The 24,251-nt window shown below is 43.0% G+C and overlaps 1 protein-coding gene across 1 annotated transcript in view; it reads right to left on the bottom strand.

Annotated features, from left to right (window-relative positions):
• Positions 1-24,251, bottom strand: part of Egfr (epidermal growth factor receptor) — a 167,311-nt gene that overhangs the window by 20,428 nt on the left and 122,632 nt on the right. The window contains exons 11-20 of the mRNA XM_060365703.1: positions 23,999-24,089; positions 20,249-20,448; positions 18,583-18,715; positions 16,244-16,334; positions 14,151-14,308; positions 10,565-10,600; positions 8,125-8,266; positions 6,879-7,001; positions 5,076-5,174; positions 1,394-1,579 (exon numbers count right to left, since the gene is read on the bottom strand). Coding sequence (XP_060221686.1) covers positions 1,394-1,579; positions 5,076-5,174; positions 6,879-7,001; positions 8,125-8,266; positions 10,565-10,600; positions 14,151-14,308; positions 16,244-16,334; positions 18,583-18,715; positions 20,249-20,448; positions 23,999-24,089 — 1,259 coding nt within the window. The remainder of the gene's footprint in view (positions 1-1,393; positions 1,580-5,075; positions 5,175-6,878; positions 7,002-8,124; positions 8,267-10,564; positions 10,601-14,150; positions 14,309-16,243; positions 16,335-18,582; positions 18,716-20,248; positions 20,449-23,998; positions 24,090-24,251) is intronic.

Raw genomic sequence — 24,251 nt, 5'->3', positions numbered from 1 at the left:
TAACGTAACCCCTATATGCTGTGCAGAGCAGATGGTAGAGGCCAGCACACATGGTCATACTAGCTGGAGAGGACTGAGTGGTTCTGACTTTCCAGGTTGTGGCTGAGGCATATTCTCAGGTCATGCAACCATATAAAAAACATGTTGCAGTCTGGATCACTGGGGATAGGGCTTTTGCTTTTGCAGCATGGCCCAGAGTTTCATACCAAGGAGCAGACCTCCTCCTATGCCAAAGCACTCAGACAGAGGTGGTCTTGTTATGTCACATGTTCATGCAACTCTGTAGAGATGGATAAGGCAACTTCAACACTTCCTCTTACATGCAAGGAGCAACTACCACCATGACCAGGGGCTGTAAGCAGTAAGAACTGGTCCAGATCTTGGAGCCCATTTGTCTCTGCTCCTGTGGTCCCTTGCACATCCTTCAACAGCACAGCCAACTGTCTGAAGAGGATGGGAATGATGACATATACTTAAGAGACCAGGCTTTACCACAAATTCCTTAAATTCAACCACATAAAAATGTCCCCTTACAGTTAGAGAATAAACCAAACTTTCCATGTTTGGTGCCAAAATATGATGCGTGGCTGAGAATGAGATGGGGAAATTTGAGATGAAAGTTTGAGTCCTTAGGAGGCTTATGGACAGTTAAATGCTTGGTCTGTTGCTCTGTGCTCATCCTCACCCCATGGAGATTGGGGGAATTTGTGATCCCTCAGCTACTCTCTGGCTCAGGAATATGCCTGTGATGGGGGCCAGTGAAGTAGCCCTACCAGTGGCCTCTTTAAACCTCCACACCAGACTTGATGATAATCCTTGCCCTGGCCACATGTCCACACCATCCCCATCTCCTTCATCCTCCTTCTTCTGGCCTCACCCTGATTTGCTGATATTACTCTTAAGTCCTGACTGAGGGAAACCACCATCCCATGCCACAAACTACCACAGTGTTCACCAAAAAGAACTCCAGAGAAACAAGGACAGCATCCAACAGTGTTGCATACCTGTACTGAGAAAACTGTCCACTTGAAGTGACGGGATTTTCAGCATGAGCTGTGTGGGCACTGGCTCAGTGCCCAAGCCAAGCAAATGAACTTAAGCTAAAATAAAGAAAACTATTTATCCTGTATGCACACACACCCACCTCCCCTCTCAGCTGACCCAGTCACGCAGAGTGGAGAAACTAATGGCTCAGAAGGGTGACATAAGACATGTTCTCCTTGCCACCTACCACCCTTGCTGCTTTTCCCAGTGCTCTTAGTAATGATCATTGTCACTCCCGGAAGACCAGGGAAGAGTACGGCAAGTCAAAGCGCTTTGTACTACATGGAAACATTTATCCTGCCACTGGCTGCCTGCGCACTCCAGCAGGCAGAGCTCTCCATGCGTTTACCTTTGCAATCTGCACACACCAGTTGAGTAGGTACTGAGAGCCAATGTTGTCCTTATGCTCTCTGACATAGTCCAGGAGGCAACCGTAGGGCATGAGCTGTGTGATGAGCTGGACAGTGGAGGTCAGGCAGATGCCCAGGAGGCGACATACATGAGGATTGTCCACACTGGCCATCACATAGGCTTCCTATAAGGCAAAGACAACAGATGTATCACAATTGCTCCCTGGCATAGTGGCTGAGGGGAGAGGCACGTGGATCCCTTTTAAGGTAAAATGAAATGACTGTTTTGAGTATCAAAGTGTGTACTCTGTATACAAATGTCAGGGACATGTATGTAAGACTGTTAAAGGCCCATCGACTGAGGGCCGCAGACTCCATTTGAGTCTTGCCTGTTGGAATTCTCTTGACAGGAAAAGGCCCAAATGGAATTTGCCATTGGCAAAAGCTTTGATAAAAACAGAATGTGAACCACCCTGATATTTCAGAGGTTAGGAAATGCTGGTATCTTCCCTGAGAAGACCCTCCTTCCTACCCATCATGGCTAATGATACTGTTAGGGTTTTCTGGAGTTCAAGTTTTGTTCTCAGTGTGTCCTGGACAATGGCCTGCTCACTTCATCAAGAAGCCCTGGTCACGGGGACTTTAGATACTCTGTTTTACAGGAGAGATCTCTGAACCAGCGGGCAGTCCAGAGGAAGATCTCCCTTCCCAACACAGGCAACTTGATCCAGGCTGAATGGTGAAGAGTGGGAACATTGGGCCAGGCCACCAGCCTACAACAGCGCTGCACAGATGATCTGGAGAAGCGCTTTCAGTGTGGCAGCTCCAACCTCTGAAATGGATGTTCATGCATCTGACACATTCCTGTACAGTCACACATTCACACACGCTTGCACACTCACACGGAAACGCCCACATACAGCCCCACCCGCTCGCACACGTATGCTGTAGTGTATAAATCTGTTTCACATTTTCCTTCCATTGCCTGGCCTAAATTTAAACTGGAAAGTATACGGAAAAATTATTAGGCCGTGGGATTGCCAGAAAAGCACAAATCACGTCTCTCCTTTGGGTCCAGGAAGCTGTACAATCATAACAGCAAAGAAATCCTCTGGCTGTGACTATTTTCTCAAGATGTTTCTGAGATTTGGGCACATATTGTATTCATTTTAGATGGGGAGAAAAACATCTGCAAAGCAGAGTAGTTAGAGAAGCTCAAGTGCCATAGGCTGATGATGCCTGGGACAGGAACAGAGCAGGGGGCGTGGGTGTCAGGCCACACAGAGCCTGGAGCCCTGCCAGTTGGTCCTACTAAAATATGATAGACAAACAGAACTGGGCTGTCACTTCCTGCCCGCGCCCAGCACAATGGGAGTGTTGTGTAGTCGTGTGCAAAAGTTAAAGTGAGCTTTGTTCTTCCCTGTTTATTTTGGAGGTTGGGAAGGTGCATTGTGACCCGCAGCAAATACGCTTGGCATCCCACCACAGTCTCTGAACCAGCTGCAAGCAGGCAGCACTCACAAGGGAGACCCCGATGGCTTCTGTCCCAGTCTCACGCAGGGCTGCCTGTCCTTGAGGCTTCGGTGACCCTGAAAGGCTACTATCTGTCACTATTGCTGATAGGAGATCTGGATCCTTCCCTGCCGTCTCACTCTTCTCTGAATTATTTGTGCTCTGAATAGGGGCAAAAGGTTACAGGAGATGCTGAATTCCTGGAAAGGCATTAAATCTGGACTTAACAAATGAATGGTAGGAGGGCCAGTGAGATGGTTCAGCATGTATTGAATGGTGTTTGCCACGGAAGCCTGAGAACCACGTATGATCTCTGGAGCCTATAGCTTATGTAAAGATGTAAAGAGAGAAACACCCTCCTCCCCACCAGTCATCCTCTGACCTCCACACATGTGCTGTGAGACATACATCTCAGAGCAGTTCCCTATCATGTCCACACATACATGTGCCCATGGATGTACACACACATACACATTCTAAAGAAAAACGAAAGGGACCCCTGCCATTAAAAACCTTTACCAGTTAATTAAATCACTAAAAACCATGACATAGGAGCTAGACCACAGAGTCTGGGGTTGCTGGAACCATTCTCAAGTGCCTGCCAGTATTTAAAAAGCACGCTCACTGCAGGATTTTCTTGTGGCAATGATGATTGATGTGCTCCTTAGTGCCCTGTTGAAATTGGCCTTAGAGTCACAGGCTTTGCTTCCTTCAGCAGAAATCAGTTCCTCAGTGCTCGCACCCCCACTGAGCCTTCCAGCAACAGCACATGGCCCCATGCTGAATGGTCTGAATGTCTGGCAGACCCAGCCTCATGGCAAGCAACCCAGAAGGTCATCATCTGCTAGCTGCCACAGCCACAACAGCTGTCACAAGAGGAGAAGACCAAAGGTGACTAGAACAAAGATGCAAGGGTGAGGGTGGAGGGAGCATGAGCAATGGAGAGAGAAAGGGGTCAAAGAGCAAGAGTGGAACAGAGGCCTTCAGATGAGGGGTGCACTTGACTTTCATGCCTTTACTATATCCACCTCCAATCCCCTCCCCCCCAAGAGCAGATCTCTTGCTTCCTTTCTAGAGCACAGTTATCACTGAGAATATTTCCAAACTGTTCTTATCCAAACACTGCTCAAATCTGCGTTTTTGGGTGTAATTTATTAGTGCATCCAGAATGAATTAAAACAGGAACTAAGGAAGCAAGACTGACTTCTTTTTAGCAAGCATAAGTGAGAGATTATAAGTGAAAAGTCTTCATAATTTCCTGGCTACTTCTCCTCCTGGTTATATTAATAAGACTTGGCATTGATTTGTAAACTCTTAAATGAAAGATAATTTTGCTTGACAAGTGTATTGCCAGCATGCTTGATTTTCTGTGACACTGCATTCATGAATCATCTGTCATTAGGAATGTGCAATGTGGAACTTCCCTAACTGTTGTCTTTCTTCAACTTTCTGCTCAGGCTAGGAGTAGTTTTCAATGTCTTGCCAGAAGCCCTGGCAGAGATGGAAGGGAGCTCTACCCAGTTCCTAGATAGTCTCTTTGCATTACCCTCTTTGTAGATGGGTCCAACCTTATCATGGGCTAAGAAGATTAAGGAGAAATGGAGGAAAATTTGGTAGAATTCAAAGTAAAGCGATGTTCTCGTAGAACATCCTGAAGGCTTCAGAAAATAACAATCAGCAACGTTGGGAGATGATGTTTAAATTAGTTGGGAGAAATTTCAGAAGGTGGGGCAACAGTCTAGCAGGCTTCACACTGTTCACAAAAGCATTGCAAAGAGCTATTTCAGCAAGGCAAATTGAACGCTCATGTCAGATACTGAGACATACTTCATACCCCAGCCTTAGAAACCGGAGCAGCTTTGTTTATGCTCCACCCTCTCATCTGTAAAACCTATGTATCCTGCAGTCACTATGGTAACATATGCTAAGAGGTTAGCATCAAACTGGCCCTGGGAGAAGAACGGTAATTCTGAGCTTTTATTCTTGGGGATGTAGGGGTTGAGTGACTAGTACTTTCTATATCAAGAGGGATGAAAAGAGATAAAAACTGAGTGATTATGATATGGTGATGGAAAATACTTAAAAATAGAGCATTGCAATACAGGAAGCAGAACAGGTGGTTTCTGGGATCCAGAAACCACGGACAGTGCAACTCAGAAAGAAACTCACATCAAGGATTTCCTTGTTGGCTTTTGGAGATGTGGCTTCCCTTAACTCCTTGATGGCCACAGGAATTTTCACTTTTTCACCTTCTGGGATCCAGAGACCCTGAAATTAAGAAGAGGGCTGACATTAACCTGAAGTCACCATGCTAGGCAGCATGTTGCCTTGTGAGCTGGATGAATTTTTATTAATGACTTCAGTCCTCAAGGGCTCTGAATTTCAAAGCCAACAGTGCTGGGACTCATTATATCTCAGAGGTTCTTAGCTACCTGGCTCTAGGAATCTGAATTTTGTTTTGTTTTGTTTTTAGATTAGAACAACAGCAACAAAAATATGTCAATCCAGAGAAGTCTCTCTTTACAGCAAATGGAGAGTATCGCAGAAAACCACAAATGGATATGATGCAGAGATCAACGAAGAGTTTTTAGAGGAAGCACGAGAAAGATTGTTAAGAGCCAGAAAGTCTGCTGTGAAATTGTCTTTCCTAGAAATGGCTGTGTAAACAAGTTGAGAACTTTGCAATTTCAATGGACATGGTATGGTGGAAGGAGGAAAATTTCATGGGATCCCACTCCTAAAAACAAAAAACAAAACAAAACAAAACAAAACAAAACAACAAACTTATAGGTAATTATTGACTGCTGGGAGTAGGAGAATTATGTCTCCCAGAGGTGAGTCTGCATATTGGTTGTCCAATGCAGAGAGGTCATATACATACAAACAACAAAAATGGGCTTAGCAGATTGTATTTATATATTTTTGCAGATATACATATAAGCTTACATACATTTGTATATATTATATGTATATTTAATAATCATAATGAAAAAGGAGTTATCAACTTGAGAGTGGGAAAGGGTGGAGGAAGGGTACTTAGGAGGGGGGAGGGGAAGAAATGGGAAAAGAGAAAGTGATGTAATTATATTACAATCATTTAAAACAACCATATAAAGCACCCAAGGATTTTGATGCCCCATAACTTTAATTCCAGCACTTGAGACACTATTGAAAGATGATTGAATTTGATGTCAGTCTGAGCTACATAGTAAAAGCATTTCTCAAAAAATAAGGATGAAACAAAACAAAAATGTATGCTTGAGTGGGTGTAATAATTTGAATGAGAAATGTCCTCCATGGCCTTAGATACCGAATACTTGATTCCCAGTTGGTGGCACTGTTTGGACAAGTATGGCTAGGGCACCCTTGCTGGAGCAAGTACATTCCTGCAGGTGTGATATGAGATTAAAATCCTCACACCATTTTTTTTTTGGTTTGTTCTTCCTGCTTTGTGAATGCATTTGAAGCTGTGATTTCTCAGCTTCCTGTTCCTTCCACCAGGCCTGCAGCCCAGCCATGCTTCCCTGCCATGATGGACTCTAACCCTCTGGAACTGTGAGCTAAAATAAAGTCTTCTGTAATTTGCCTTGGCCATGGTGTTTAATTGCAGCAGTAGAGAAGTATCTAATCCATTTAGTTACAAATGCAGTGTGGATCATCCAGAATTCTAACTGGAATCACACTTCTTGAAAAATGGATCTAAAAGAGCAGCCCCATATGCCTCTGCCCTCTACACTCCCAGTCTATGCCTCTGTCATGGTTAATGACATCTACTAAAATGCTTTTGATCTCACAGTGATAAAATATTCTGTTCAAGAACCTAGGGGAAACACTGTGATTCCTACACCTTCAGCAAAACAGGTACATGCAAACGAAAATGTCGAGGAGTCTGATTTACCCACACAGGGCTGGAAAACACGGCAAACACTGTTTCCCAGAAGCCTATTGCTGACCTGTCTCCAGGAATGTTACCTTATACACTGTGCCGAATGCTCCAGAACCCAGGACCTTGATTTTTTTGAATTCTGTTTCCTTTAAGATCCTCAGCAGGGCTTGGTTGGGAGCTTCTCCGCTGGGTGTAAGAGGCTCCACGAGCTGAGAAGGAGAAGGGAGCAGACCTGAGATGCCAGCTCTGTATTCTATAATATGTGACATGAATTTTAGACTCATTCAGAACAAGAGTGGGCCAGTAGCTAACAGCATGGCTCATGTGGTGCTCAAAGGTGCAATGCGTCCACATGTGCAATGGTGCAATGGGCACCTTTCCTGCAGAGCCTAGGAATATACGTTGGAAACACAGATCCTCTGACACACCTATTTAAAACAACAGCTACATTTAAAGACTGTATTTTCCACTTCTGTTTCTATGTTAGTTAGTTTTAAATGAAATGCAGCAGCAAGAAAAATGCTATACCGTAACTGCTTGGTCATCTCGGGAGCCCATAACACCAATATGCTTATAAAGGATGATTCCTTCTAATGCACTGCTGGACCCAGTGTCGCACTAAAGGCTACAAAGCCAAACACCCATGCCATAGAGATTTCACAAAGGAGCCACATAAGATTTCATTATTTCTCTTCACGATTCTTTTCCTATGTACACGCCCAGGAGGTACCCCTCTGGTAGGTCTCCACTCAGCTTTGCATTCAGAAAGACACTGCCTAGGAACACAGATGCTTTTTTGAATTGAAATACCCAAATAGAACTAATTGAGTACAACAGAACATCGTTTCTGATTCTCCCATCATAGCATAAAATTAATAATGACAATTATGTATGTGTTATGGTTTGGGCAAGTCTCTTTCAAAGACTCAAGTATTAAAAATGGACCGTGATGCTGTTAGAAAGTGGTGGGGTCTCTATGAGATGGGGCCTGCAGGGAGGCTTTTAGTTGACTGGGGTCAAGATCTAGAATGGATCATGAGGCACTAGTTCCATCTCCCTGGCATGAGGTGAGTTAATGCCCTCCATCACGCACCCTTGCCCAAGGTCCAAAGCAATGTTGTAACCCCTAACCTTAAAACCATTGGCCAAATTAACCTTCCTTCATTACACATGGATCATCATGGATATTTGTTGTAGTGATAGAAAGCTAAAACCATGTCTAATATATACATTCCATATTACAAGGTCTCAAAGTAAGATCTTTCTCCTCTGCAGCAGTTGAAAGTAATGAAGATGTTACTGATTTAAAGGCAGTGAGGCCTCACTGCTTACCTCTCTCTCCTGAAGCAGGCGGCGTAATGTACGTTTTCGGACAATGTGGCGCCTTCGCATGAACAGGCCTATCCCAAGGGCCACCACCACAATGAAGAGGAGGCCACCCACAATCCCAGTGGCAATAGATGGGATCTTGGGCCTAGAATGAGTTTGAGAGACAAGAAAAAGTAACATTGGCATCCCACACATGTCCTGCACCGTTTGATACATGGACAATATTTAAAATTATCTCAGAAACTGGGCTACTGTGTGGCCTGTTTAGGAGAAATGCTTGCTGGGCAATTTCCAAGGCAAACTTTCCAGCACTTTTAGGTTCTCTGTTCCAAGTCAGTTCCCTTTTCTGCATTTAAGAAATTGAGATCTTGCCTAAACATGTCCCATGTTATAAATATATACAACCAGCTGAGTCCACTTAGTATTGTGTATAGGTATTTGTACTTAAGGCTTTCCACCAGAAATTGGATAGACTATCAGGGATTGTCCCTGAAAATTGATTCTCTTTCTCTTAGCTGCCATTAATTGCTTGTAGCTTTTCATCTAGGAATGGGGCTTTGTGAGATTTCCAAATCCATATTGGCATGTCATCAGGTACTGCCATTATGCAGGTCATGTTCAGAGAGCTGTGTTTTTGAGAATTAACAGATACAGCTTTCTTTCATAGATGAAGACACCTTTAAACAGCAGATATCCTGGTCTTCTGGCTCTTACAATCTTCCTAACCTCTGTTCTACAATGTAACCTGAACCTTAGGTGTAGGGTTCTGTTGTATAAGTACATACTGCTTTTTATTTGACCTTGCATTTTGTCCTTTCTAAAGAAACATATATTCAGTTGGAAAAAAGTCAGATATTTTCCCATGACCATGTTGAGAGACCTTCCAGACATGCTGATATTCCTGATAGGGCCCTAATTTCAATGTAATCCCCATGTGAATGAGCAAAACCTGATAGGATTTAGATTCAGAAAGCATTGTCATTGCTGTGAGTGTTGCTCCAGTGTTTCCTCAAACCCCAGGAATGTATTAACTCCTCTGTCTCACCAAGGTCAAATCTAATTTCACAAAGATGAAAAATGTGAATTCATGTCTTCATGAAGGACCATCTGAATTAATATTACTAACTCTGAATTTAGAATCTTTAAGGATTATTTTTTATTTCTTTTATGGGTGTCCTAGGCTGAAAGTTATTATTCTTAAGAATTGACCTCCATTTGAGTTAATGATAAACTTATTCTTATTATCAGGTAGACATATTAATGAATAGCAAAGATTGGTTATCAGCACTATTTGCATATTGGTAAGTTACCCAAGTCCTTGAAGACCTGTCGTAATTGAATCAACAGTACATCATGAAATGGTGGCTTACAACATTTCCTTCTTAGGGAATACAAATCATCTCATGAGTTGTAGACCAAATTCACAATTAACAAAATTAATGAGTTTTTACCAATAAAAGAGAATATTGGAATACACAAGGAAGGATTTATTTCAGAGCATGTATCAAATAAGAAGCCACAGTAGCAAAGGCAAGTGGTTGAGAAGAGAAAACAGTATATGAGGAAATGATTTCAAAGAGTGACCACTGACTGCTTTAAAGGTGTATGACTGCTTTAAAGGACTGTATGGAAAGCCATATAAGAAGGTCATGGAGGCTACCTAGGAAGACATGGGGCATTCTGCTGTGGAAGTATTCTCGGAAACTCAGAGAGTAGATAGGATTCAGAAGGGTCCCATGCCTGAGACAAAGCTTCATTTTATTTGACTATTTTGGCTGATGGCAGAAGGAATCAGCAGCCATAGAATGAAGTTAATGAGGAGTTGGTAAGTAAAGGGGTATTTATAGACATTTCCACAACTGGGAGATAAGCCTGAGCATCAAGCAGGCATTGCAGATATCTCAGTTCTTCCCTAGATGCTGCTGGCTAATGAAATCACTGTGGCACGTTGGCTCTGAACAGAGATTCATACTTTCATGTTTTCAGGGCAGCATTGCTGTAAACAGTAGAAACTGATCAGAAATAAAATGATGAGGGAAGTCCACTGGGTAATGTGCTTCAAGTCGGAAGAAAAGAGAAAATGCCCTTAAGCTGGATCTTTGTCATTTGACAAAAATGTTATTCACATAGTGTTTGTGACACAACCACCTGATCTACTTAGAAGAAAACAGGAGACCTGAAGAAGAGCTAAGACTTAAGCAGAGCTGCTGTAGCTGCAGAAATAGGTACATAGACAGAATGCGCTGGTCCAGAGCATCAACTTCTTGTGAAGTTGGCCCTAGTACTGCTCACCAACAAAATGGACACAGGGCAAGTGGGCGAAACCTGAGACTTGTGGCTGGCCCAGAGGATTTGGAAGAAATTAAAAGGCTATAGGGAAATCAGAAATGGCTTCTGGTCATAGATCCAAAAGGTATATCAAATCCGAAGTCATGGAACACACCCAGTTGGACATCCTCGAAGACCTGGACCAGTACATCTGTAGAAAAAAAAAGAAACATCATTTTCATTCTTCTTCATTGCATTTGTTTGATAATTTTCCACGTTAAGTCATAAAGCAATTGTGCTATATATAGCTATAGTCACAGTCTCCTCAAAATTGGGTAGTTATTAATGTATTTTCTATACATTAATTCAATCACTATAACAAATGTATTTGCTAATGTAGGTTAAAAATATTTTTGAATGACAGGATTATCTTTCATTAAAGCAGCCAGATCACCACTGAAATCTAACATAGTATATAATCACCACACAGTTAGCACCAAATGTAAGGATGGACAGGGGGGCTAGTATGCCAAAGACTGTATTTGGAGCCACATCCTAAACACTCTGTTCCTATTACTCAGGACAGGAGTTGTTTCTAATATCTACCCTCTGCTTTTCTTATATTTTCTTGGTTTGACTCTGATTTTTCTTGCTCTCAGATAAAGCTCTCTGCAATGCTTTTGACCCTTTATTCCATAAATCAAATTTGCTATTTGCTGGCCTTCCATTTATAAGCAGTAGGCCATATCAGGAAATCTGGTTGTTTCCTTATAGGTACACAAATAGATAGTCAAAGACATATCGGAAGCATTCTCCAAAGTCGGTTAGACTCCTCTTCAAATAGAATGTCTGTTTATTGTTGAGTGAACACTGGGAGCCAGAGCCTGCTGAGGGGATTGACAGTTTGGACAAGCTACTTGATTGCCTACAGCCCTTAAAAGCTACACTGGACAATTGCCATTGATTGTCAACAGGAAGCTGGGATCAGTGAGCTCAGAGGGAAAGACAAACCAGTTCACATGTAACAGTATGACCAACAGGGCCAGTGACAGCACAGATGCTGCAGAAGGGAAGGTTTGGGGCATCACAAGATTAAGAAACCAGTGGGAAAGCTCAGAGTATAATCTCTCGCCTCTTGACTCTTGCTGGCAAGTCAAGGAGGTTGTATCATTTACTCCTGTCATATTCTGTGTCCAACTCAATTCCTTCTTTCGTGGAAAGAAATTTATAAAAATAATTGTAGTCACAAATACCTTTGGGGCATACAACTAAAATGGGAAAATTCTTGTGGACTTTTGTTTAATTTACCAGGATAAAAATTTCAAGAAAATGTCCCTTTTTGTTTATTATAAAAAAATAAGGTTCAATTTAAAGATGCATGTGCCTCCAGTATCCCTCCACATGCTGAGGTGGCCGCATCTGTGGCTCTTGGAGTCACGTAGGTTCCTTATGCTGTAGTCCAGCTTCTTACAGGACTGGCTCATAAATTGTGAGGACCGCTGAGTACCATGAAATCTTTCCTTCCACATGAGAACAGGAAAAGCTCTACCTTTTCTGAAAAATTAGGGGAACAGTGTGTTTGATGATCTGCACATCATACATATTTAACTGGGGAAAAGTTGCACATTTGCAATTGCCATCAACATTTCACCACATTTTAAAGGGTAAATCCATCTCAAACAATTTCTGTGTAATCAAACACTTTAAGATAAAATACAGGTAGTGACAGCAAGACTCTGTAAAAGCATATGTTCTTCATCTGACTTACAGAACTTGGAAGAAAAGGTAAAAAAATGTCAGACCAACTGACCAAACACAATTTTTATTTACACTGTGAACAAATTCTGTCTTTCTGTGCTTGTAAACTAGTTCTTTTTCAAGGTAAGAATGCATGGTGACAATTCCTCTTGATCAGTTGCTTGTGGGGTCTCCCTTATGGCTGATAGTACATACTCACCGACAGAAACACACTTAACTCCAACCCAGAGAGGGAGAAATGCATTTATGGTAGATAGCTTAGGGGATCTGCCCCAAAACTGCTTATGCAATTAAAAATGGGCTAAGTTAGGAGGCACCAGAGTCTGACTGTCGCGGGCTTTGCAGAGTTTACAAACCGGACAAGGTAAGCGGCGTGTTGTTGCACACACAGGGGAACCATCGCCACCGCAGGGATGGCACATTCCAAAGCCCACATCCGAGTTTCAGAAACAGTGTTTTAAACATGCAGGATGATTGGAATTTCAGAGCTACAGCCAGCGCTATCCCTAATGCTGAAACGTCAGCATCGGAGGACAAACATCGACTTCAACTATCATTGTTTCTGATATTATTCTGGAAATTCTGGCCCCTTTACACAATCAGAAATTTTTGGAAAAATAAAGTATTTCAAGGTTATATGATTGTTTTCTTAAAAAGCTAATTGTTATCAGTCACAGTCATAAGACCACCAGTGTCCTAAGTGGCACCACCATCACCACTCTTCACATCACCATCAGCACCACCATCCACATCACCACTATCTGTGTCACCACCACTATTCACATCACCATCATTACTAACCATATCACCAGCATCACCACTCTTTATCTCACTGCCATCAGCATTATCCATATCTCTACTGCTATCTACCTCACCACCATCAACACTATCCTCAGCATCAATCACCATCACCGTTAACACTCATCACTCACTGATCAAGGGCTCACCTTATCTTATTCACTATTTTAAGTGACCACAAATCCCATAATCTATGCTGAATTATTTATTATTGTATTCTTCAGAAGAATATAATTAGATAAACAGCACCTTAAAGCCATATAGTTGGTATTGGAGAGGTCAAGAGAAAGAATAAGTGTTAGTTCTGAGTAAGGATGATGATTTTAAGAAATACAATGAGATGTGGAATATATAAATATATATTATGCATGTATGTATACATATTTATGATAATTCTGATTCTATTCTGGTTACTGAGTGAAATCTGATTTAACCGTCAAATTTATAGTATCCCAATAAATCAGATGCATAGAATCAGAACACTTCTGCTAATTCTAGTCAAGATAGTTTTAGTTTATGTTATAACAGCTTAACAATCAAGCAGATTTTAAAAAGATACTTAGAAACAACATTTCAGGAAATATTACCGTGTGTTGTGTGTGTGTGTCTGGGTGTGTGTGTCTGGGTGTCTATGTGTGCATGCACATGTACCTTGTAAAGATTAGAAGTTAACATCAGCTGTCATTCCTCAAACACAGCTGCTCCTGCTCCCTTTTTTGAGTCACGATTTCTCATTTACCTGAAGTTCAACAGAAAGCCTCAGGGAGCCTCCGCCTCTCCAGTACTGGGGTTACAGGTGTGTGCTGTCATCACCCCTGACTTTTTTACATGGGTGTTGGGATCAAATTAAGATCCTCATGCTTGCATGAAAAGCATGCTATTGATTTAGCCATATTCCCAGCCCCTGTCCCACCATCTGGCCCACAACATCCCCATTACAACCCTACTTATACAGAAGAAGAAGAGGTGACAATTTGGTAACCATCCATACCTCTTCCCCATTGGCACACGCAGTGCCTGGGAAACAAAACTCCCTGAGACAAACATCCTGAGAGGCACAGTGATGTTCCCATCACAGAGAGCTGTCTACCAGCCCATCACTGCTGCCACCATCACCACGGCCCATGTAACCTATTGCCTGAAAATTTGGTAGTCATTTCCAGTGAATTTCTGAATGCTGTTGTAGGTGACTGTGCTACACTTACCCATAGGTGCAGTTTGGATGGCAGAGGTGGCAGACATTGTCGGCATCCGCGTACTTCCAGACCAGGGTGTTGTTCTCCCCCATGATCCCGGCTGGGCAGGTCTTGACACAGTGTGGGCCATCGATGTAGTGGGCACACTTGATGCAGTTGTCCGGCCCCTAAACCAAGGCAGAGAAAAGGGTGTAGATATTTTACTTCTATTTTTTAATGGAAATAACTTTCTATGTATGATATTTACTAATAGAAAACAAAAACCAAACAATATAGATATTATTATTGTTGTTGTTGTACATGTGCTTGACTATGCACCGCTTGTATGCCTGCTCTTCACAGAGGCTAGAAGAGGGTGTCAGAGTCCCTGGAACTGGAGTTACAGGCGGCTGTGTGCTGCCCTGTGGGTGCTGAGAATCACGCCTCGTTCCAGCAGCCAGTGCTTTTAACCTGGGAGGCCCCAGCGCAGAACTTCTTAAAATAAATGACAAGTTCTGTGATTGCTCTTGCCTGCTATACCCGTGACAGGCGACATTTTTCCGACCATTTCTGACTCAGATTTACTTTCTAAAAATATGTTTTTAATTGATTAATTATGTAATTATGTTTATGTGTTTGTGGATGAAAATGTGGAAGTCGGTGGAAAACTTTTGAGAGTTGGTGCTTCCCTCGCACCATGTGGGGCTCAGGGATGGAACTCAGGCTGCGAGGCCTGCTAACTCTGCTGCTAACTCTGATCACATAAACAAAGAAATCTGATTTGTATACAATAATCTGCTAAGGAAGAATAGCTGTTATTTCGCTTCTCATTAGATTCTCAGCCACTCCAGCACAACAGAGTTGTATAAACTAAATGAAGTTATTCATAGAAAAAGGAAATGCATTTATTGTACCCAAACATAAATTAAACTATATTCTTCACTGTATTTTAGCAGTAGTTTTAGACAATGTGGGCATCATCCTTGTCAAAGCCAGTTTGATTGGGCTACATGTATTTTATATCTCCATCTTTCTTGCCTTTCACATTTGAAGTTTTAAAAGGAAGTTCTGAGGCTGGTCAGACCTGGACTTACTGAGGCAAACTCCCCTTTCACATTTATCCAGGGGAAAGAAGGTGACACATGGCAGTGCTGGCTGCAGAATGGACTGTGAATGTGAAACCTTACAATCTGTCTGTAAAGCTTGGAAGGTCCATGAAAAATCCTCAGAAATGAAGGCAGCGGGGCTTCCTGGGTAATGCGCTTCACACTTCACAGGGGCACTGAAATAATGCTGTTAGGCAAGGCTTTTCCTCTTGGCTCCCTTAACGGGTTTGCTTTGTCTGCTCAGAGGCTGAACACACTCAAAGCCAGAGCAGCTGGGACACTAGAGCAAAAGCAGCAATTGTTTCACTGTACCAATGAAAATTCAATCCAAATGCCATGTAAGCCTCAGACCAAGGGCTTTGTAACCAGTCATGCTGACAGCCTAGATTTCTTAGCTTAGTTCTGTTTCACTCTGCTTGATTGATGGGCAACTTCTGAAACATGTTTCAATTAGGAGCTTTAGATTTTGCTGCTGGAACTCAGACCAAATCAGAGAACTGCCCATGCATAGTATCAAGTATTAGCAGGGTATTGGTGTCAGAGACACCTGAATTCTCACTTATATTTCTTACGAGTTTGCTGCTGTATGAGTAGATAAGTAGCCTAATTAAAAAAAAATACTGAGATTTCTTAAAACAAAACAAAACAACAACAAAAACAAAGTAACTTGGATTTGTTAAACAATACTTTGTGATATTTGATTGCCATGAGGTGTTGGTGGCAGATGGCAGAAGCTGTGAACACTGCCTGGAAGTGTCTGAGCCGCAGCACAGTATGTCCTGTGGCACAGTGAAGGAACAGCCATGGTGAAATGAGTGCGGGATGCTGGAAACATAGGTGTGAGGCATCTTTACTCAGCACGGCCACTTTCACAATCAGATCGTGTGCCTCTCTTTCTTAGAAAGGGCTCCCACGGCCCTCTTCCCTACTGGGGATGTCTTGGCTCACTGATGTTTCTGTTGCTGATCTGAAGGCATTTCCCAGAAAGCAGGGTGGGTAACAGCAGAGGGCTCTTACCTGGCCTGTACAGGTGATGTTCATGGTCTGGGGCAGACATTCGGGATGACACTGGATACACTGAGATTTCTCCACAAACTCCCTTGGCTCCCTGAGAGAAGAACACAGTGAACTGGTTATGCTGTGCCCTGAATGGCTGCAACTATTTTAAGTAACCCAAATGACCTATCCCAGAAGCCCAAAAGAATCTTAAGATCAAAGGGACAGAATGCTGAGACTGTCCTGAAATATAATATGCTGAGGTCACTAACAAACCTTGGGTCATCTCAGAGACAGCTTCATTTATGATCAGAATGCTTTTCTGACACTTTCTAACAGGCATAGTTTTTGAATGCCAGGTAAGAAAACCAAGTATGAGAAACATCTTTATGAGCCATCCCTTCCTTTAAAGACCCAATTCATAGATATTCAAGCTGGAAAGAAATGTTTGCTAGGACTCAGGGATAGGAAACGAACGTTGAAACTTGTTCACTTCTGGAGCCTCTGGAAACATCTTCCTGTGTGCCATCTCCCCTGGTATTGCAGTATTAGACACATTGATCCACTAGCTGACTTCTCCGGAGTGACCTTTCCTTTGCCTACTTTCAGTAGTTCAGGCTGAGCTGGAAGCATCAGGAAAGAAGCAGCAGAGAAAGACGCGATGGAGGAGGCCATGGAGCAGCAGTAGTAGCTTAGCAGTCATTTAGGCTGAGCTGCAGAAGTAGCAAGTTGCCAGCTGCTTGACAGGTGAGGAAGAGGCAGCTTGCTAGGGGCCAAAGCAGGCGTGAAGGGAATGGCAGGAGCAGAAGACAGAAAACTGAAGTATAGAAGACCATACAGAGCAGAAGAGAAACTGTAAGCCCTGGTTGTTGAAAAGAGCTCCACAGTGCTGCCAAGATCTTAGTCAAAGGTCTCAGACGTTCTGTGCCCAAGAATTATAACACTAATCACTGTCAAGGACTGAGGAACCCATTACATGGGCTCTTCTTGAAGCCACACTAAGTGCAACTGAGGGCTAGGGAATTGCCATATGTTAGGCTTACACCTATGCTCTATCACGTAGGAGTCCTACACTGCAGGCCTACAGGAGAGTGCTAGGACTTGTAGAGCTAAGGCTCTCAAGAGCCAAGTAATGAATGAGGGTTGTAACAGTAGAGGGTGCCACGGTTCCTGTCCCCACCTGCCTGTTACCACTACCCATTGCTGTCTGTCCAAGCGCGAAGTGTACAAAAGACGCCAAGGACCAGCGCTGAACTGGTTTGTCCTTGTCACTTTACTGCTCCTATCTCGGTAGAACAAAGGGACCACAGCCAACTGACTAATTGCTAAAAACTACCAGTAGGGATTTTTCTGAGCTTTGTCTATGTGTCACCACCTGCAGAAGGCCCCGGCTTGAAGGTGGTCAGGCACTTCAGGGCACCAGGTATGTCACACAAGGAGATCTGGGCCTCTGGGTATGGTGAAGAGGTCTGAAAGCTGAAAATACGAGTGCCTGTTTACAAGAGGAAGGGCATGTAGGCCCTTCGCATGCTCAAACAGCAGTTATAGTGTTGTCCTAATTTCATTAACAAATTCTTATGAAATTTGTCTTTCCTTCCAGCTCTGGAATATTTCTGGATTCAAACTGTGGTCCACACCCTGTTAGCAAAACAGGATGGAAGGTTTCCCAGCATCGCCTGTAACTCACATGGCTCTTCCCATCAGAGCTTTCCCTCATTCTGTAAAGTGAGAAAAAAAAGCCTCTCTGTCCTTCAATTTTCCAAGTAATTTATTTAATCATTATCAGTATTAACTTAAAGTGTTATGCAAATATTGACATTCTCCTTGTATGCATACACTGTACTTTTATTGATTATGATTAAATTAAGCAAATACATGATTTACTTCTTTGTCCCTGGCTGTATTAAAAATCATTTGCACTACTCAATGGTCAGTGTATGAAAGGGGTTCATAAACCTAAAATTAATTGGAAAATATTTTGTGATGATATATCTTAATTCAATGGGAATAGTGGACTGGAAAGAAAGGGGCAAATGCCCATGCTTTCTTGGCTATCTAACCACTTGCGCGTATTCTATCTTGAGAAATTCATGTAAAATGAAACTTTAAAGTATTTTCAGGAAAAGAGACATGATAAGTTATCAGGCTGGCTTAAGGAATGATGAAAGGCTTACTTTCTGATGTGACAAAAAGATTGCCAAAAACCAAACGAACAAACAAACAAACAACAACAAAAAACCCAAACAAACTGTGATATCAAGAGCAAGAGAAAAAATTTAACTTGGCTAGATACAAAGGCATGAGGACAGCTTGGCGGCTTCTTTCCTAGCTGCACGGAAGCTGACAGAGCAGTGCCTCACCCCTCCAGGATGTTGCACTTCGCCACGCACTCCCTGCCCCGGCTGACGTTCTGGCAGGAGACACAGTCCCTGGGCTCCGGGCCCCAGCAGCCTTCTGAGGAGCACAGAGGATCACAGACGTGGTTCATGGCTTCTGAGAAGACACAGTGAGTTACAGGGTCAGTCAGGGGACAGGAACAGGAGAGAGCAGAAGAGGCGACACTCTTCTGAGAGGCTGACACACTGCGAAGGGCATCAAGGCCTGTGGTGCTCAGGGCAGCTTGAACCTGACCCTGGGGAGACCTGGATGATAGATACCACAGCTGACAGAAATGGCAGGGAAGGTTGTAGCTGTTTGCTGAGTGCTGGCCACCATGCCAGGAGTGTCAAACATAGGATTTCATGTCTCTGAGGAACACCATGGTACTGGACTCATCATCATGTATGAATGAAGAAGCCAAAGCCAAGAGTGATTAAAATAAGAAGGACAAGTTCTCAAAGCCCAGCTGGGCCAGAGGAGTTCTAGAACTCAGTGTTACCTTTGCCTGTGTTGAGAGTCTTGCCACACATCCAGGGGCATTTGCCAGTCTCAAAGCTAGTTCAGTGTTTCAAAACCACAGTTGGGAATGTGAGTGTGGGGTGTCAGACACCCTTTGATATATATGTGTGGGAGCGTGTTTGCATGCGTACTTGGCTGTAGTGGTCAAAGGCTGAAATGAGTACAGAGTTCTCTGCACTTAAATTGTAGTATGATGTATACTGCTTTTTGTTTTGTAATTACAGATATTTAGCAGCCTGGACCTTAGAGCTATAACACCTTCCTCGTTGACATGACCACACATCAAACAGGAAGCAGTGCAAGGGAAGAAGGGCTTGTTTGGCCAACAGTGTAAGAGGAGAAACCATCCATCATTGTGGTAGGAGCAAGAGCACGAGTGTTCAAACACACGAGCCTCCTGGAAACATACTCAAACCATCCACTCCCCGGCGCCATGCTCCCTGTAAGAGGAGACACCATCCATCATTGTGGTAGGAGCAAGAGCACGAGTGTTCAAACACACGAGCCTCCTGGAAACATACTCAAACCATCCACTCCCCGGTTCCGTGCTCCCAGACCACATCGGATTATGGACATCTTATAATGGAAAATGTGTTCAGTCCATCTTCTACATTTATCTACTTATTTCATGTAGAGAGTGTGCATGTGCATGCCACAGTGTGTTCTTACTGTGTGTGTGCATGTAGGTCAAAGTACTCTTTGTGGGAGTTGGCTCTCTCCTTCCTCCACGGGAATGGAACTCAGGTTGTCAGGCTTCGCAGCAAAGCTCTTCTCTGCTCATAGCGGACAGGAAGTGCAGCCCTCAAGACCGACTTCCTCCAGTAAGGCTCCACCTTCTAAAGGCCCTACCACCTTCCCAAACAGCGCTGTTAGCCAGGGACCCAGTGTTCAGACACATGAGCCTATGGAGGACACTCCACATTACACTGAACAAGGCAAATTCACCCTATGAAAGGAGAACACTCTGTAAAGAATTCTGACACCAGGGCTACTGTTATGATTATGCAGATCTTAATGTGATGAAGGAATGAAAATGTAATGTTTGGGGAAAACCTCTTCAGAATTCCTTCTAAAAACAGATTACCTCCAGGAGCTGTCTGCACAGGTGAGACAGGACCAGCTACTTACTGCAATCTTTCTCAGCTCTGTTGTTCATAATCTTGGTTTTTTGACTGGACGTCCCAAAGAGTTTTTTCCAGTTTATTGTGTTTGCGTAGCACAAATTTCGGTTTCCAGAAATGACCACATCTCCATCACTTATTTCCTTCAGGGAACGCAATCCCAGTGATGTTATGTTTAGGCCAACAACTGCCAGAGAAAACTGACCACTAAATGGGAGAGAAGAAAAATTGCATTATACACGATAGTTAAAAACAACAGGCCACCCTCAAATTTTGTTTTTCTGGGCCACTTAGATTTCCTGAGTATTGTGTTCTAATTATTACTAATCATTCTGTGAAAAGTATGAATCACAATTTTTTAAAAATGCAAATGTTTCCTTTTAGTTGAGCATTAATTCCTTTATGTACAACTAAGGCATGAGCTACATTGGCTAAATGATTGTTCAGGGTCTGAGCAGTCTGCCCTGTATGACTCATGGCTAATGCCCCGGTGGTAGCTCCAACAGCCGCCAATGAGATGGTAGTAACAATGGTGGGTGTTGTTCCAAGATCCCTTTTCTGTCTGAAGAGAGTCATAGCGTGAGGGGCATCAACGGCACAGGCACGCAGTGAGGCATGCGAGTAACCAGGGCATACCTAAATTCACTAGCATTCCAGCATCGGGCAAAAAAGCAAGTATCATTACCACAATTACTTGGCTCTATCTGGCTAATAATGAATAAAAATGGGGGATATAGACAAACAGGTGTGGACTTATAGGAAGCTTGATGGTGTTCAATCAGAGGATTGACCTCGTGCAGGAGCAAATTGATACCCTATGGCAAATCGCTCAACTTGGCTGTCAATGAAAATATGCTGGACTTTGAGTCACTAGCATATAACATGAGAATTTTTCCTGTGCTGCAAATCTGTCTAAACAATTGTCGAGCTATATTTTAGGTAATTGGACTGGAGAATTCGATACTACGATGGAGCAGCTGAGAGTGGCCATTGTCACAGTAAATTCTACCAGAGTGGACACAGGACTAGCCACAGGATTATCATCATGGATTGCTGCAGCCATGAATCATCTGAAGGAATGGGCGGGCATGGGAGCGTTAGCAGGCCTTCTGGTGTTGGTCTCCTTGGTTTGCCTGTGGTATATATGCAAGATTAGAGTCTCACAACAGTGTGATGCAGCCATGATCATTCAGGCCTTTACAGCCATTGAAGCAGGACATTCTCCCCAAGCATGGTTGGATACCATAAAAAGCTAAAATGATACGCTCAGGATGCGAGGCTAAGCACTGCACTCAGGGTCAGCAGCTTTCGACCCAGAGAAGAGCATGTCTGATTGCATGCAGGTTGATGCCCCAGGTCCTGCCTCTGAGAAAAAGGTATCGGATGGGTCTGATGCTCTTTGGGTTGATGACACCTAAATGAACATTGGTACAAAGTCCCAATTTATTTCTAATATCAGAGATCAGACCTCTACTCTTGCCTGATGCGTCTAAAACAAAAAGGGGGAACTGTAGAGAGCTGCGGAATGCTATGCCTTAAAGATGGAGCTGGTTTCTGCCTTCCACCTTCCCGATGGTGAGTGCTCTCTGTCACGAACAATTCCACATTTGGCTAAGGCTGAGGATCTGGCTTGCTTCCATGTATGTGGACCTATCTGCATTGCCCACGTGGCACGCCTGGGTTGGCTACCCAGAGGCTATTTAAGCTGTGGGCTGGCTTTCCCCAGGGTCCGAGGATTGTTCAAGGTTCCTGAATAAACTGCATTGAAAAAAAATGCAAATGTTTTTAAGTTTCTTTAAGAAAAAGTCAATTTCTCAGCCACTTATTATCTTTAACCTTGAATAATCTGTAGGACTGAATCAATGGCTTTGTGTCATTTCATTTACTGTATTTGTAGTTTTCCTAGAAATCAAGAACATGTTTTCTAGCATCTGCAGCATGAAATGTACTTTAAATATGTGTGTCTGTCCATCTACCCACTTACTCAGCTATCCAGTCATGCTGAGTGAGCAAATATTTGTGGTTCCACTTGACAAATACCGTACAGTTTAAGTGTCTGTCTCTTTTCCTCAGGGAACCTGTCTAGTGGTGACATAATCATACAGGAAGAGTTTTCTGATGCCAGAGAAATGAACTGAGCACTAGACTGGCCAAGGGTGGGCACCTAAATGGCTCCATGGAGGAAGAGCACAAAAGGAGGACTTTCTCCAAGCCATGATACATCATATCTGAGACCTGGAGAGCAGATCCTACAGGTATGTGAAATCCGGATGACTGGATGAAAGTTAGTCAGACAAAGAAGAGTGGAATTCCGAACCACTCAGAGGAACAGGACTATGCAGGATGTGTGCAGGTGGGGAAGGCTGGGGACAGGCCTGGCAATGGTGATTGAGCTCAAGCCCCTACTGGAGGAGCTTGGGTTGTCACATGGGATTGACTGAAAAGCACATACAAGCGGTGTATAAATTTGAAGGTATCTTCTTCCACACAAGTATCAGGAATGGGCCAGTTGAGACAAGAGAAAAGGAGGAGAATGAGAGTTAAGGGGTTAAATGCCAAAGTTTAAAGCATTATTTGGTAGACCCCCGTTTCGAGTCACAAATCTTCCTTTTTTTTTCCTTTCATGAACCATCTCTTCTCACAGCCCGTTTTCCACAACCCCCACTTGCTGGGAATTTACCCCCAGCATACGCCCAGGGAAGTCAAGGAGTCGGGGTCTGTCTACGGTCTTTCATACAGGTCAAGCTCCAGGTTTTTGTGACTCACAGCAGGGACTGGTGCTCATCCCATAGCTTAAATGCTTAAAATTAAGCATAAGGCTACAGCACAGCCACTCAAAACACAGTGCTGACCACAGCACAAGCATGTTCCCGAGAATTTCAGAGCAAAGGCAGGAAGCAACCGTAGCTGTACGCTTGGAATCAGACATGTCTGATGAAAGGAGTTTATGCACAGCAATGTAAATTCTGTGTATATGGTGCTTTGATTTGTTAATATGGCATGATGTTATGTCCCCTTAGTGGTGGTAAATTTCGGAAAAAGTTACCATAATCAGAAAGTTTCCAAGGGAGGCATGAGTTACAGATTTCTAAATTCCATTTCTTCACCACAAATCTTAGGATTTCTCTTACTCTATGAAAGATCTTCCTTTCTCCCTTATCTTTCTGTCTCTCTGCCTCTGTCTTTCTCTGTGTATGTGTGTGTGCATGTGTATGCATGTGTCTTTTTTTCTTTATGCATATTTCACTGTTGTTGCTGGAAGACTGGTCATTATAGGTCTCCAAACCATTTATCATTAAACATTACGTAGGTCCCCTGGTATGGCATGTTATTTACTTTCAACTGCATCATTATCAACTATTAGCCAAACACAAACAAGGAGACATTCTATAAAACACCTGGTCATATTTTTCCAGAGAGTCAAGACAATGAAAATGAGCAAATGACATAGGAGCTAGGGAAGTTTAATGGCGCCTACAAAGGCATTAGAATTCAATGCAGCATGGGATACTGGAGAGAACAGAGAAGGAACAAATACATTCATGGAAAATCTGACAAATTCAGAACGAAGTATGTGGCTGAATGAACAGTGTTGCACAGCATCAACTTCTTTATCTTCATTCTCATTTCTATTTACACAAGTTGCTCACACTAGCGGAGTGAAAGACCATCTTTGTGCTATTTCTGTACCTCTTCTTTAAGACAAATTTCAAAATAAAAAAAAATATCTGCTAGGCTTCTGTTATGGTCAACTTACTGTTGCTTTGTTCTGCCACGTATTATTTCTAGGTTCTCAAAAGCATGGAGGTCAGTCCAGTTTTCAGGCCAAGCCTGAATCAGCAAAAATCCTAGAGGGGAAAAAAAAGGCTTAGACACACTGTGCTAGAAATTTTTTGTTTTGTAGAGATCATTTTCTAGGACTCAGATAAGACTGCTGAATGGACAGTGGCAGTGGAGTCTTCCTGTTCTTACCATGAAGGATGATAGTGCCTGTCCAGGTGATGTTCAAA

This window comes from Meriones unguiculatus, chromosome 12 (assembly GCF_030254825.1).
Source record: "Meriones unguiculatus strain TT.TT164.6M chromosome 12, Bangor_MerUng_6.1, whole genome shotgun sequence".
NCBI classification, from domain to species: domain Eukaryota; kingdom Metazoa; phylum Chordata; class Mammalia; order Rodentia; family Muridae; genus Meriones; species Meriones unguiculatus.
The sequence above is the reverse complement of the archived record's forward strand: the minus strand, read 5'-3'. Positions and strand labels throughout refer to the sequence as shown.